The sequence below is a fragment of the Suillus plorans genome, assembly GCF_016647745.1.
Source record: "Suillus plorans strain S12 chromosome Unknown HD556scaffold_4, whole genome shotgun sequence".
NCBI classification, from domain to species: domain Eukaryota; kingdom Fungi; phylum Basidiomycota; class Agaricomycetes; order Boletales; family Suillaceae; genus Suillus; species Suillus plorans.
This window is the reverse complement of record NW_024537388.1, coordinates 740,998-755,314: the sequence shown is the minus strand read 5'-3', so window position 1 is coordinate 755,314 and position 14,317 is coordinate 740,998. Positions and strand designations below refer to the sequence as shown.

Genomic DNA, 14,317 nt, shown 5'->3' with positions numbered 1-14,317 from the left:
AGTTCCGAGTCCCCCTGGCAGATCGATTGTATCTAAGCACTCCATTCATAGACTACACGCACAGCTCGATGAAAGCCAGCAAATCATCGTCTCCGAAGAAGATGAAGCAGAAAACTTTAGGCGATTTTCTACTTTCATCCTCTCCACCTCCAATCTCACCGCCGCCACCTGTTAAGAAGAGACAGGTGAAGCAAAAGCACAAGGTTATCGCCCTTGACTCGGACACATGTGATGATCTGGAACAGGATAGCGATGTCGGCGCTATAAAGTTTGAACCGCAAGTCATTGATGTCAGCGATGAAGACGATTCTCCACGCCGACCGAGTGCTAGACGGTTCAAGAAATCCCTCGTTGTCACAGACAGTCTGCCAGATGTGACAGCCAGTGATAACTCGCTGGAGGATCATATTGGCATACCTATCGCTTGGAAAGGAAACAAGAAGGGGCAGAGGAAGAGGAAGCAAAAAGCAATAGCAGATTCTGACGATGAATCTCAACCGCGCAAACGAAAGTTGATCAAGGGCGCCAGACCTCCAAGTCCTGAAGGAAGTGTTGTCGATGAAGTCGATGAGAATGGTAATCACTATCTACTTTCCTCCTTGCGGTGCTACACCTGTTTTTACAGACATCATTGAGTCGCGTCTTCGCGCTCGCGACAAGAAAACAACATTTCAAAGACGTCTTGAGAAGTTGAAGAGTGGGTCAATACCCCTGACTCGTGAAATTTCATCTCATTGAATCTTCTGTAAGGTTTCAGGGGCAAGAAACGCTCAGAGATAACCCTTGGGCTTGATTCAGAATCCTCAGAGTCAGACGCCGAGCCACCGGAAGGCCCGGTGGTGCGGCCCTTCAAGGGTGCGCGACCAGATCGTGGTCACGAATCTGAGTCTTCTAGCGGGGAACATGAAAAGACAGATGAAGATGACGATTTTATCGTGGAAGATGACGAGCATGGTGTTTTGACTACGCAGTTACCCATCGCTTTTAGCATGAACACCCATCAAGATCTCGCCCATCAATTCAAGATCGTCTGCCAGCTATTTGTTCACATGGCTGTTCGTTTTCCTCCTGAGAGACGCCCATTTATGAAGAAAATGTTGGAAAGTATGCATGTTCATTGTCATTAGACGGACTGCGCTAATATGGACTGCAGCGGAGGAATATTTCTCTGTCCCACTTCAGGTAGCACGACGGAAATTATCTGGGATGAAAGACTCTTTGGTCACATCCTCTGTCTGGAAACCTCAATTCAAGAGGCCTCTCGAAAGATACCCCAAATTCGAATTAGTACGAATGAAGTTTAGCGCTCCTCAGTGCGATGCTTGCAATCTAGGTGGGAGAATATCCACACTAATCGGCCGAGTGAGCGGCAAGCCATATGACAAATACGATTTCGAGGTATGTTTTAGCTCGTCCGATTGTATTTTACATAACTGATTGCGAGTAGCCCGAGTCAGAAGACGAGTCATCGAGTTCATCAGACAATAAGTCATTGTCTCCATCAGGCACTGACTCTGATGATATGATTAGCCACAAATCTTCTGGCAAACAATTTTATCTCGGCCGCTTCTGCGCTGCTCGAACACGAGTTTTCCACGAGTTCAGTCACTGGGAGGTAGGATGTCTTTGAAGTATTTTGTTCATTGCTTGACGACTTTGAAACTAGTATCACCTGTATCACTCTTTGTTGGAGCAGATCGATGAAGTTCTCGATGGCAATCGTGGTTTTGTCCGAATCGCTTTTGCGGGGGGTTTGGAACCTCCCAAAGATATGCGAGATGCAGATAAAGTGATGGACTGGCTTGATCAGCGTGGATTAATTGAGTTCGAGTGGCAGAGAGTTCGGGAGTTGATGGATAAAGCCAGGAATCTCGAAATACGTGCAAAGAGAGGAGGCGATCGGGACGACCAGGATATGTGAACTATGTTATCTTTGTTCACACTATAATTTGTACCATTGCCTACTTGAATCCTACGTAAAGCCAGGACTAGGGGCAGCACACGAAATAGGAATGTGTCCCACGGCTTGTCCTTTCCATCCTAAGTTGTGAACAAAAGCGCTCAATGTTCATGTCGTACTCACATTACCAGCCGGGGCAGCATCCAGCGGGGACAACATATCCGTATTATCACCCAGGTGCACCAGGCGCATATGCTCACCCTCAGACTCCAGGTTATCCAGCCTACCACCAAGGCTACGCCACAGGTGTGACTGGCTACGGCGCATGGCCATATCCATACACCTATATCCCACAGCAGCCTGCCCAAGCACCTTCTCAACAGGTAGCGCGGCCCACAGTACAGACAACGGCGCCGCCTGCCGTAACCCCTACCCCCACTCCAGTCGCTGCCACCCCGAAGACGACCACATTTACGTCATATACCCCAACCTACGCCCGAGAAACTGCTCCTGCTGCCACAACAGGTGGAGGTACTGGGCGCAGTAGAAAACAGGCGAATTTCAAGGGCCTTTTTTCGAAAGAACGTGCGTTCTGTTAGATCTTTTCCATCGAATTCTTTCCAGCCAGATTTCTCCAGTGAAAAACCTCATGTATGGTTTCGGCGATGATCGTAATCCCGCCAATGACACAGTAAACGTCATGGAAGAAATACTTGTCGAGTTCATTGCAGATATTGTACGTGTCTTCGTTTCTTGGTATTGCGTTATACAGACATGTGAGTGCCGAAACTCAAACAAAACATTACTTGGGGCAGTGTCAAACTGCTGGTGGTCCACAACGGAAAACACGATTGTCTATTGAAGACCTTCGTCGAGCTCTGTCGAGGTTGGCAGATGCGAAAAAGCTCGCTCGTATGGAGGAATTGTTATTCATGCAGGAGGATATTAAGCGTGCTCGGGCTCAGTTCGAGGAATCTGACATCACGCAGTCAAAGGAGTACTAGGGAAATTACTGTAGTAGCGCTGTCTTATTTTTTACATCATTGTTCTACATCTGTATTTTTTATATCTTGACACTGCAGATTCCATTCGCCAACATTACATTGTTTCCGATCCCGCAACATGACTTGTCTTGCAGACATGAGGGAGGAAGTTGTCGAGACTAACAAGGTAGTGGGGTTTCGCTGAAACAGTTCGTTCCACTTGTCATGGAATGGCGACTAAGTCAGCCATGGGTCGGCTACTCTTCCATTGCATCCGGCTCTTCATTGTTGGCTTGTTCTTCGGCTTCTTCAGAAGGAGCTCGTTGGGCCGTACGACCTTGCACACCTAGGGAACGTCAGTGATACATTATGAACATTCGCAAAGTTGCTAACCTCCACTTTGTGCTAATGGCTTCGCGAACTCTTGCAGCCATTCTTCTGACTCCCAGACTGTTGGAAGGAAAGACTGAGAGGAGGTCAGTAATTTGTCGAAATAGTACGTACTAGCTCTATTCCCATCTGGAGGTTGCAAGCTTTTCATAGGCTTGGCTTGGTTGACTTTCAGCACCCTGCCCCGTAACTCATTGAGATCCATGTTGTCGATTGCATCCTGAGCATCTGTAGGAGAAGAATATGTCACGAATGCAAAACCACGATGTTTGATTTCTATAGATAATCAGTATATGAACAATTTTTCATAATTGTCCGCTTGCCTGTCGGCTTTGATGGATTGGCTGGTGCTGGTGGTAGCTGTACTTCAATGATGTCACCTGCGGTTTCGAAACGTTTAGTGTGAAGTTGTCGCGAAACAGAACACTCACCAAAAGCCGCAAAATGCTCGTAGATCACCGTCTCATCAACATCATCGCCAATCCCCCCAATGAAAATGGTCTTCTTACCCTTGGTGCCTTCTTCCATCGAGTAGTACTAACAGTCTGGTGTTGGGCTAAAAATATTGTTATTCAATTGCTTAGTCAGCGGCTTCAGAATTCAATAAAAGTAAATAGGTCTAACTTTAGCGTCATGTAAGACATCCGCCCATCCGTCATCCGTCACATCCGAGGATGTCGCCACACTTAAAGGCGACCGTCGGCCTTCACTTCCTTCATCTATACGTCCTTGTTCACAAACGATTATGCAGAATATCGATAACATGTCATTTTGGGGATCACACTCCACTTTACTGTCTCTCTATCATTTCCTTTGGCAACAACAAAACCAGTCTGTTGTGAAGCGAGGGTTGAAATGTTATGCTATAGATTCGGAGGGATCCCACGGGTTAGTCGGTTTCCCTTCTTTTGGTTTTGGAATGATATTGAGGCTAATACAGGGTGTATCCACTCACCTTCGACGCCATTGATCTATCTGGATGCCCTGGTGCCGAGTTACCAAACGGAGCAACTTCCATGCTCATCCGTTCAGAGTATGAATCACTCTTTGAAAATATCTCCGGAATCGAGCGCAATTTCGTAGTGCATGGATCAGCAGGCATTGGTAAGTTGAATTCCTTCCAGAGGCATTGCTGCTCAATACAACTGATCATCCTTAGGAAAGACACATTTCTTAGCATATCTCCTCGTCAAACGACTTCTCGCTCGTCAACCGGTGACGTATCAAATCGACCAACTACACTCATCTGTCATGTGCTTCACCGCGGACGGGTTCTTCACCCTCCCACAGGAGAGCAGCGAGTATCACCCACTGTTCCAACGCGAAGACGTGTGGCACCTTGTCGACAGCACACATGAAGATCCCACCACGCACCCAAACACTGCACACACTCAGGCATTGATGTGGGGCACGTGTGGCAAGGCCATCTTCACCACGTTTTGGCCGGACAGTCTGGGCTTCAAAATTGACTGGTCACCTGGGTATGAAGTTTCTCTTCAACGGTGGATGAAACCATGTACTTGGGACGAGATCGTTGCGATGAGGTAAAATATCATGTTAGTGTTCTTCATGACGACTGACCATTACCCTTAGTGCTCTTACTGCAAATAAGCATGAAAAGCACGATCCAGAGGCCCTGCGATGGTCCTACACCCATTTCGGGTCCAACGCGCACGCCTGCATACAAGTGTCTCGCCATCCCGCCCACGCTGAATATTATCTCAATGAGCTGGAGTGCGCCCGCGATAATTTCTGGTTCCAGCATCCCATATTGCGCGAACATGAAGCCCTATTCAACCGTAACCTATTCGCCGTACAACCCGGAGACACCCGCACAGAGCCACTGCCCTATCCGGTCTCACAGGTTGCCAGCAGGCTCCTCGCAGACGGTATCGCTTCCTTAGACCCTTCCACTGCTAAGGACGCTGTCTGCAACCTGCTTGACTCAGAGGACACCGAGGAGTCGGGCAAGATATTCTATCGTCAGGCTGCGATAGCTCTTATGTCCAGGTTCGGAGGGGCCTTCGAGCTCGGATGTCCCGACTCACAGGGGCATTGTCAGCCAGCACACAAAGACCTAAACTTGTGCGCCAAGCTTGACCTCGTGAACAAGGAAGAGCGGGCTATACTGCTTTCAAGCTATTCATACTCCACCCAAGGCGAACTTGCAGCGCTAGCGAAGAATTATCCGCACGTTCTTCACTCGCCAAAGCATGCGCTCGTGCACCCAGGCATTGATGCAATCATGTTCGACGATAGCACCTCCACAGTCTGGCTTATGCAGGTGACGTATGGACACCCGCGCCCGATATCTCCCCAGGGCCTGCTCTTCCTTCTCAGTGCTGCAAGAGGCACCGCCTACGAGCCATCCCCCATCCGCCCCTGGAATCTTGTATTCGTATCCCGCGAGCAGCCAACTACAAACTCCTTCCAGCTAAGTGGGTCGAAAAAGACACAGTTTTTTTACTCTGTATTCTGGGACCCACGGATCAAACCATACGTCATGCAACTTCGTGATGTGGGCAGCTCTTCAAGTGACCCGTACGAGCAGTGGGGTTTCCCTTACAAGATCCCACAGAAGCATTCGATCAGCCTCTCACGGCGCCTCGCAAATCGACTGGTGGATCTGTTGCATAGGCCTCGGCGGGAAACTGTACTAGACAGTGCAGATCAGGTGACTGCAAGGCTTTGGAGTACGACTATACAGACGTCGGGGGTGCCGGGGGCTGAGTTGCTTGGGGAGATGACGAGAGAGCAGCCGGTTGGCCCCAATGGATTTCATACGCGAATTCCTATGAGTAACACAGAGGAAGACTAATGAGTCTATCACGATCTTGTAGAAATGTTGTGAAGTCAATACACTTTGTATCATACTCTACGTGCAACATCACCTGTTAACTTCAGCGCGGGGACGAGACACTTCGTTAGTCGGCACTGGTCGGTTCGCGTGTGATATACTTGATGACGTATTGATCAAATGTGTAATATAAATCGCAACTGAGTGACTCAGTAGGTACGTACTACACCACTTCTCAACTGTACATTCCCCAGCCACCTATTACTTCCTATCACACCTGCCATCAAAGCGTGTTTAGATTTTGATATCTGGCGGCGCATCACGAAATGGGGCTACCACTAGTAGGTGAAAACACTTCCTAATTAGATGCGGTTACAAGATAATTTGTTCTTTGTAGATCGCGCCGGTGTCATGTAATGGACGGATTTGTGGTGTGGAGTCACACCTCCTTCATCGGCCTGAGAAGATATATCCTCGAAAATTCAATCATGTTGACCCCATTTCCCTGCAATCATCGCACGCCCATCTCTTTTGGCAACAGTTTCTTGTCGCTTGTTTTCGATAGTGCCCGTCGAGCCGTTATTCTCGTGAAATACCAATTGGCATGCCGTGTTCCATCAGGCAGACAACCGCAAGTTGTCTTATATCACCCACGACATTGAGATTTAATCCTGCATGCACATCAGTGATGCGTTATTCGACACTTCCCTGTGGGTATTCAAGTTCATGACGGTTGCAATCTCTTATTCTTAATTCGATCTCCATTATCTGACCATGGCTTCATCCACTGAATGGGACCTTGAATCCCTGGCGTCCAGCACATCCTCGTCTCCATCTTCCTGTGACGAAGATGAAGTCAACGCTCGCGTTTCCCCTGACTGGGCGAAATACCGCTGTCACATCGAACGCAGGGGCTATCGTCTGGACACCGTCCGTGATGTAAAAGATCATTACCGGCACCATTGCAGCAACATAGAGAAGCAAGGGCTGCACGTATATTTGTCCGGCTATCACCGCGCCCTTGCCAGGAGCGACGAAGATGCTCTTTGCAAAGATGTTGGTCTGGTAGGTCTACTAGCAAGCTGTCAGGTGCCATGCGTGATTTCACTGATCAAACTAGCGAGAAAGCCTATTCAGAGCCACCCGTTGTCTTGATGGGATGAAGGTGATGGTCAAAGCAGTCCATCGTGATAGCAGGGAGCTTGATATCGTCCGGTATCTGTCTGCGCCAGCTCAACAATGTGATCCCATGAATCACTGTATACGTAAGCTTCCCAAGCAGATAGTTGAATTCTATTCACCATAAAAAAAACCAGCTATTCTTGACCTCATCGATGCACCCCAGGATAATCTGTGTTTCATCGTTATGGAGGAATGGTCAGCAAATATGTTCCCAGAAGCTCCAACTAGTCTCGGCTGCCTCATGGAATCTTTGCGCCATTGCATAGAGGTATGGAAAGGATTTGTCGAGTGTGTATACCATACTAAAAAGGTTCCCTCCAGCATATCACATTCATGCATCGTCATCGCATCGCACACTTTGACATCTCGCCGCGCAACTTCCTCACGGATTATAACGGACGTTATGCTTGCATAGATTACGAGCTCAGTCGCCGAATAGATGAGGTATCTTGTCCGCGGATATTATACTCTCGGGGGTCGGAGATCCCACCAGAAACTGAACATGGTCGGCTAAGTAACCCGTTTATGATTGATGTATGGGCACTAGGGGTTCTCGTTTTCAGAGCGTGCGAGGTTCGTACTATAGCAGACTACTTCCCACGGAGCTATGACTGACGCATGACTCAAATAGCTCGCTGAGTTTCACGTTCCCGAACTTGTGCATCTAGCCAAATCGATGCTTCATGAAAACCCTGACAAGCGGCCACCGGCCCCTTCAGTGCTGAAGGAATTTCAACGAATACAGGCGATGATGAGAAAAACACCACATAGCCATCACATCTCTCCCTAGCACGCTATTCTTTAGTCACATTTGGACTCAACATCAAACTCGGCATTGGACATTCATTAGTTGACATCGGGCAGGGGTAATAGTCACAAGTATGTACTATCATATAAGCACTTCAAAAACCATCTCTACGCTTATGATACCGGATCGTCACCTCCACTAGCTACCATCGCTTCCTCCTCCAATTTCCGCCTTTTTCTTGCTAGGTAACGTGTACGGATATTCTGCACGTCTTCTTGTGTATTCCGCTTTAATATTGTTCGCTGTCTTGCCTCTTCCTCATGGACCTCTTTCTGCTTTGACACTCGTTCACGCTCCTCTTCTAACTGTTGTTTGATTTCCCGTGCGCGGCGTTCATTTATTTCTCTCCGGCTGGCTGCTGTTCCTACTGCCTGGTGAGCTTGGACCTCACTCGAGCTGGAAGTTTGTTTCGTGATCTGGAGCCCAAGTCGTCGGGTGTTGGGAGCAGACAAATTTAAGCCAGCAGAGAGCAATTCTCGTTTGTCGACAATTTGATTGTCGTCGTTGAGTTCAACATCTTTGCCTTGTTCTTTAGCTAATTGCGCAAGCTCAAGATCTGATTTTGGTGTCAGTTCCGGAGGCTTGGTGATAGTTAGATTCGGAGCAGGTCCTCGTGGACCAATGATGCGTTTAGTCTCTGTTGCCGCCACTGCCTCTTCGTGTTTTTGCTCTGACTCTTCCAGGAGTTTGCGGTAGAAATGAGCCATGCCAGTCGGTGCTCCCTTCTGTTTCTTTTTCTCAGCCTCTAAACCAAAAATCAATAGTAAGTTGTTATCATCGCGATTAAACATACCTTCTCTCTGTCGTTCTTCTTCCTCCGCTCTCCGGACTTCGGCCATTTGATCCTTGTATGCCTGAGTGACGAAGGCTTCCTTGTCGGCGAATTCGTCTCCTTCGGCTTCCCGTTCTCGTTGCATCATCTTCTCCTCTGCACGCAAATGATCCAGACGTCGTGTGGCAGCCGTCGTTAGAAGTCCTTCGATGTACTTGGGCTATATAACATTATTAACAAAATGGTTCCAGCGGCACGGATAATTAAAAACGCACCTTTCGTTGTTTGGAATCAACCTCTTTCACCTCTTTCTGCTTGAGTTTAACTTCTTGCATCCTATCCCAAACTTCATCATACTGATACACCGTAGCATCAACCTTCATCTCTTGCTCCATGCGTTTCCTCGCGGCCTTCGAAGATTCGACATTCTGAGCTAATAGCTTTTTGTTCGCTGCTGCGCCCTTATTATCGGATAGGGTGGGAGCAGCATCCACAGGGTCATCATCACCAAGGGATGCGAACGCTGCCGGTTTCTTCAGAGGTGGTGCCGCACCGACTGGCTTTGCGGTCTTGGGGAGGGAAAAGGAGAGCTTCATGAAATGCTGGGTTATGTAAGCATGTTAGAGCTGTTTGATAAACTTGTTCCTTCGTTGAATGCAACGTTATGGCACAAAGTGCGAACGACCGCCGGCGGATAAATGGACCAGAAGAGAGCTTTACGCCCGTATTCGATGATGAGGATGATGAGGATTTCAAGTTGAAAACTCAGCGCAAGCGGGGACCTGGTGATATTAGGCCGATTTGTCGGTGCCTTCTCTGCGTTTTTGTTAAATGGTGCTGAATTTTCGGACAGTCCTCCAGCCAGGTCTTATAAGCCAGGCCAATGGATCTGCATATATCGAAACAGAAAAAACCAAAATTGCATGCGCTGTGTACGTTCGGAATCACTTTAGCCTTCATCAGGCCCACCTTTTCTAAGTGCCGTCATAGGTATGGACCACGGCAGTCTAAAACTACTACCTACAGCGAAAAGGGTCGACTGAATGTCGAAGTCAAGTTCGCCCCTTTCTCGTGTACGCGTCGAAGGGCACCGATGCGCGTGAGTTATGCCTACCCCATGCACTTAACGTATTGAATGTCATAGGCTCCTCAAGGACGCCGAGGATAGATCTATTGGTGTATCAATACATCAAGCAATCGTATCATCAATACGCTTGGAGTTATTCCCAAAGTCGACCATTGATGTTTTCATCACGATCATCGAGAACGATGGAATTGAAGGCTGTATCGCATCTGGATCATTGGCTGCAAGCACTGCACTTGCTGATGCCGGAATTGAAATGTTGGGGCTCGTTGCATCATGCTCCGCTGTACGTGATTCTGTTTTCCGTTTATAATTAAGCTTATATCTGGTCAGGCTATTGTCGGAGATGGCATTCAACTTGATCCAACCGAAGCTGAAGCACGGGCCTCCAGCGGCACTGTGATACTTGCTTGTATGCCGGCATTGGATAGTATCACCAGCATCTGGCAGTCGGGACAGATGTCCGCTGACTTGTCTTTGAAGGTAATAATTTCCGATCAACCACAGCAAACGCTAACGAGGTACCGCAGTGCATGGAACAATGTTATGAGCGGTGTAATGATATTCATTCGGTAGTCGCGCAGTCTCTACTTGAACACAGGAAAACCGATTGACATCGCTTTCGGTCTCCGAGGTGCATTATCACTTTTCACACATCAACGTTGGCCGTTGTACATGATATTGGAACATATTTGTCAGGACGATGTCTGATTTTCAATTTTTAACTAGTGGTTCTAACTTCACAAGAACAAGAAAAGTTCCAAGCCTTTCGTTTGTCCCATGCCTATGTAGTATTAACCGACGACACAAGTGTTCGAACTAGCACATCCATTGGTAGATTTTTTTCTCGAGGTCCCTCACGCGCAATCCTCTTCGAAGTTCGGCACTATAATGAAGTTGTTACTTGTTGTGACGAGTATTTGGATTATATGTGAGATTCTCGGGTCTATAGCACACGCGTCACGTCTACACGAGTTAACGAGAATTGTTTATTCCACGAGCTTGTGGTCCTTTCTCAACCGCGAACAGGTCTGAAAGTTTCACGACTTGTTTTAGACAGCGTTTTTTCCTATTCCCAGGACCCACTCACTAACAACCGAACCTTTGTTTGATGCCGGAGTTGTTATACGAAAATGATCTTTCCCCACCCGCCTCTCTCAAATCATCGGGGGAGCACCACCATCTCACCTTTGTTTCAGCACGCGCTTCTCATGACTCGTCGGATTCCCTACGGAACCTGGAGCTCTCGGAGGGACCTATTGCAGAGAGAGGGCGGTCAAGATCCTACTCGATGACGGGCTTTGACTTCCAGCGCGACCTATTACCCTTGAGCTCGAGTTTAAGTGAGCCGGATACTACCTCTTTCGGAGAAAGTGGGGAGAAAAATATCACATTGCTACATGGTAAGTTATCCTCCTGGCAACATAGCGCGATATAAGCGGTTCACAGTGCACAAAAGGGATTGGACTCATCGTCGGCCTTCAAGTCAGTTCATCTATTTAATCCCATACGCGCAAGCCTGATATATTATCTCAAAGATTGGATCAGGAATTTTGTGAGTAGACCAACCAGACAGGCTCGAACCCCAATCTGCAACTGTTAGTTAGTTCCTCACCAGGAGTCGTAGTTGCGAATACCCAGAGTGTGGGGGCTAGCTTGCTTGTATGGCTTGTTTCTGGATTGCTTGGTTGGACGGGGGCCAGCAGCTTTGCAGAACTAGGGTTCGTCTATTCCACGTATCATGTTACTGGCGAATGATAAACGCCTTGGTTTATAGCTCCAGCATACCATTGAACGGTGGAGCCCAGGCCTATCTCGCGTATGCGTACGGACCACTTGTATCCTACTTGTTTGCATGGACAGCGATCTCAGCACTGAAACCTGGTTTGTCTTCTACCTGAATTTCAGTGAGATTGTCAGATATACATCCAGTTACATTACAGGTGGAAATGCGGTCATTAGCCTCATCTTTGCAGAATATCTGAACCGGCTCGTGTGGCACACTGCTCAGGACGAGGTAGCACCAGATGACATGCCCCAATGGGCCATCAAACTCACTGCGGTGGCAGCAGTACTCGGCGTTTCTATGATTTGTGCAGGTACGCGGAATTTGGGCACTAGGGCTTCTGTGGTGTTCACCACAGTGAAGGTATGTTTGTTACTAGTTGATATCGTTTCTATCTAATAACGGCCCGACCTGAGGTCGCCGCCCTCGTGAGTGTTATAATACAAGTACTGAGTGGAGGCTCATTCCTCGTCAGATATTTGTGATCGTGCTAGGGATGATACAACTTATTCGGGGGAAAGCGTCAGAATCATTCTCTCAACCTTTATTCGAGGACTCGAGTCATAGTCCGTCGGCATATTCATTAGCTCTTTACTCTGGGCTATGGGCATTCGACGGATGGGATCAGGCCAACTATGTCGGAGGTGAAATGAAGAACCCCGGCAAAGATATCCCAAGAGCCATACATTCAAGTATGGCGGTTGTGATGGTAAGTAACAGAGGTGCCATTTGAGATGTATAGATGTTGAGCCCTTTCAGACACTTTTCTTATTAGCAAATGTGTCGTATTTCGTGGTACTAGACAAAGTCATTGTTGGTATGAGCAACACGGTTGCCTTGGACTTTGGTCGAGCACTCTTTGGACCAGCAGGCGGTGTGGTTTTTGCTGTGATGGTGGCCATCTCTTGCTTCGGAGCGTTAAATGGTGGATAGTCCCTGCATAATTTCCAGGTACTCGTACTTATCACCTACAGGGAGTACCTTCACTTCTGCGCGCCTTATTTGCGTTGCCGGACGAGAGGGATACCTTCCTGCAATGTTTGGTCGTTTGAACAAGTCGAGGCAAACACCAGTCAATGCAATCCTCCTCCAAGCAACCATCACTATTGTGTTCATCGTGTTGGGAGGTGGGTTTCGGTCGCTGATCAACTTCTCCGTTGTGGCGTCCTGGTCATTTTTCTTCCTTACTGTACGTTTGGGCGTTCCACGTGTGCTATCATGATCTGATCTGTTTTTTTAAGGTTCTGGGGCTTGTTATACTTCGTGTGAAGGAACCAATGCTAGAAAGGTGAGTCGTCGGCACCCAATGTGCTACGGAGTTGAAATTAATCTCGAGATCAGACCCTATAAAACATGGATTGTGACCCCGCTGGTGTTTTGTGCTGTAAGGTTTATAATTATTTCCAGGTGGACGTCGGCTAAGACAAAACGACAGGTTGCGCTATTTTTGTTGTGCATGCCAATTATCGCAGCACCGCTAGAAGCTATGGCAGTTTTAGGTGATTGATGAGTCCTGCTATAACGAATGGAACTTCTGATTTCGTCACATCTGCAGGGTTCGTGATGGCAGGGATACCGGTGTACTATTTGACGAATCCGAATCGTGATCAAGCCAGTTTGCCTGCCTTTCTTGGTGAGTTGACTAGTTTTACGCTGACATCAAATGATGACATCGATGTGTCCCATCAGGCTTTTTCAGTACTTGCATTGCTAGAATTAGAGGGCAGACGTCCGTTGGCACGGGGTGGGTAGCGGTGGCCACGGAGGGTGACGAGGTGGAGATGCTTGATAATCGGACATGAAAGCTTGACGCTTGAACGTTGATGATGATCAGTGTTGCACGATCTTATACATGATGTTGACTTGTATGCACACGACGGATGTCTGTTTTGGGAGTACTAGGACATGTACCACACGGGAGATTTAGGACACATGTCGGCAAGCTCCGTCGAGCAGTGTCAGCGGGTGACGACAGCGCGATTTGGGCTGAGTCGTTGTATATAAGAGCCTTTCGGTTGTGAAACAAGCCACATCATCCATCGACGAGCCTTCATCTGTACATAATTCTTATCTATAGCATCAAGTATGGCAAGCGAAGTTGCTGAGCACAAGTATCAACTTAATGTCAAGGTCTGTTGCCGATAGATCTGCTTGTCAATCTGATACGAACTGCTGATCGCATAGATGACTTGCGGGGGTTGTTCTGGAGCTGTTACTCGTGTACTGACCAAGGCGCAGCAGGAAGGTGAGGTGGTTATGATGAATGATTAGTACAAGGCTAAGTGAATGAAATACGTTAATAGGATCAGTTTCGAGTTTTGATGTCGACTTGGGGACCCAGCTTGTGAACGTCACAGGTCCTATCGAAGAAGCCGTTCTGGTAGAGAAGATTCGGAGGACGGGTAAGGAGGTAAGGCGCTATGTCATTGTCTTCTAGACCTGGGGATAACTTATCGAGTTCTAGATTATCTCGGTTACGTCTCTGGATGACTCGTCGGTGGCCGAAGCGGCAGCGGTTTGAGTAATCACAGGAGGTTTTTCATGCCCGTTACTTATTTTTGTCTTATTACCCTGGTGATTGTTATATATAGAGTTTTGGCGCCTGCCGTCTTGTC

At 47.9% G+C, this 14,317-nt stretch overlaps 9 protein-coding genes across 9 annotated transcripts; 7 read left to right on the top strand and 2 right to left on the bottom strand.

Annotated features, from left to right (window-relative positions):
- Positions 1–3: 3 nt before the first annotated feature.
- HD556DRAFT_1330541 (uncharacterized protein) lies at positions 4–2,019 on the top strand. The gene is made up of 6 exons (XM_041301727.1): positions 4–576; positions 626–697; positions 751–1,104; positions 1,154–1,398; positions 1,448–1,615; positions 1,667–2,019. Exons 1-6 carry the CDS (start codon positions 69–71, stop codon positions 1,919–1,921), a joined length of 1,602 nt encoding a protein of 533 aa, XP_041166173.1. The 5' UTR covers positions 4–68; the 3' UTR covers positions 1,922–2,019.
- A 51-nt stretch (positions 2,020–2,070) lies between these two features.
- Positions 2,071–2,904, top strand: HD556DRAFT_1437570 (transcription initiation factor IID, 18kD subunit-domain-containing protein; the record flags this gene model as incomplete). The annotated part of the gene is made up of 3 exons (XM_041305716.1): positions 2,071–2,485; positions 2,539–2,636; positions 2,716–2,904. The coding sequence occupies 3 exons, from the start codon at positions 2,071–2,073 to the stop codon at positions 2,902–2,904; spliced, it is 702 nt and encodes a 233-aa protein (XP_041166172.1).
- Positions 2,905–3,140: 236 nt separating this feature from the next.
- Positions 3,141–3,801, bottom strand: HD556DRAFT_1429411 (RNA-binding domain-containing protein; the record flags this gene model as incomplete). Its single annotated transcript, XM_041304808.1, has 5 exons — positions 3,141–3,229; positions 3,277–3,333; positions 3,388–3,549; positions 3,597–3,653; positions 3,705–3,801. The coding sequence occupies 5 exons, from the start codon at positions 3,799–3,801 to the stop codon at positions 3,141–3,143; spliced, it is 462 nt and encodes a 153-aa protein (XP_041166171.1).
- A 118-nt stretch (positions 3,802–3,919) lies between these two features.
- On the top strand, positions 3,920–6,236 carry HD556DRAFT_1330531 (uncharacterized protein). Its single transcript, XM_041301726.1, has 4 exons — positions 3,920–4,161; positions 4,214–4,377; positions 4,433–4,817; positions 4,867–6,236. The coding sequence occupies exons 1-4, from the start codon at positions 4,019–4,021 to the stop codon at positions 6,089–6,091; spliced, it is 1,917 nt and encodes a 638-aa protein (XP_041166170.1). The 5' UTR covers positions 3,920–4,018; the 3' UTR covers positions 6,092–6,236.
- Positions 6,237–6,645: 409 nt separating this feature from the next.
- On the top strand, positions 6,646–8,108 carry HD556DRAFT_611664 (kinase-like domain-containing protein). The gene is made up of 5 exons (XM_041311084.1): positions 6,646–7,135; positions 7,191–7,335; positions 7,387–7,520; positions 7,574–7,825; positions 7,884–8,108. The coding sequence occupies exons 1-5, from the start codon at positions 6,845–6,847 to the stop codon at positions 8,040–8,042; spliced, it is 981 nt and encodes a 326-aa protein (XP_041166169.1). The 5' UTR covers positions 6,646–6,844; the 3' UTR covers positions 8,043–8,108.
- A 65-nt stretch (positions 8,109–8,173) lies between these two features.
- HD556DRAFT_1437566 (coiled-coil domain-containing protein 55-domain containing protein) lies at positions 8,174–9,428 on the bottom strand (the record flags this gene model as incomplete). The annotated part of the gene is made up of 3 exons (XM_041305715.1): positions 8,174–8,805; positions 8,854–9,052; positions 9,108–9,428. 3 exons carry the CDS (start codon positions 9,426–9,428, stop codon positions 8,174–8,176), a joined length of 1,152 nt encoding a protein of 383 aa, XP_041166168.1.
- Positions 9,429–9,456: 28 nt separating this feature from the next.
- Positions 9,457–10,899, top strand: HD556DRAFT_1330520 (3' exoribonuclease family, domain 1-domain-containing protein). Its single transcript, XM_041301725.1, has 6 exons — positions 9,457–9,635; positions 9,686–9,764; positions 9,823–9,931; positions 9,987–10,202; positions 10,250–10,399; positions 10,447–10,899. The coding sequence occupies exons 1-6, from the start codon at positions 9,497–9,499 to the stop codon at positions 10,528–10,530; spliced, it is 777 nt and encodes a 258-aa protein (XP_041166167.1). The 5' UTR covers positions 9,457–9,496; the 3' UTR covers positions 10,531–10,899.
- A 128-nt stretch (positions 10,900–11,027) lies between these two features.
- Positions 11,028–13,504, top strand: HD556DRAFT_1226471 (L-methionine transporter; the record flags this gene model as incomplete). The annotated part of the gene is made up of 14 exons (XM_041297080.1): positions 11,028–11,319; positions 11,376–11,401; positions 11,455–11,471; positions 11,524–11,637; positions 11,694–11,800; positions 11,860–12,080; positions 12,178–12,411; positions 12,462–12,627; positions 12,677–12,891; positions 12,944–12,990; positions 13,044–13,086; positions 13,138–13,201; positions 13,258–13,335; positions 13,392–13,504. The coding sequence occupies 14 exons, from the start codon at positions 11,028–11,030 to the stop codon at positions 13,502–13,504; spliced, it is 1,737 nt and encodes a 578-aa protein (XP_041166166.1).
- Positions 13,505–13,787: 283 nt separating this feature from the next.
- HD556DRAFT_1437564 (copper chaperone taha) lies at positions 13,788–14,223 on the top strand (the record flags this gene model as incomplete). The annotated part of the gene is made up of 4 exons (XM_041305714.1): positions 13,788–13,832; positions 13,887–13,947; positions 14,006–14,112; positions 14,167–14,223. 4 exons carry the CDS (start codon positions 13,788–13,790, stop codon positions 14,221–14,223), a joined length of 270 nt encoding a protein of 89 aa, XP_041166165.1.
- Positions 14,224–14,317: the final 94 nt, after the last annotated feature.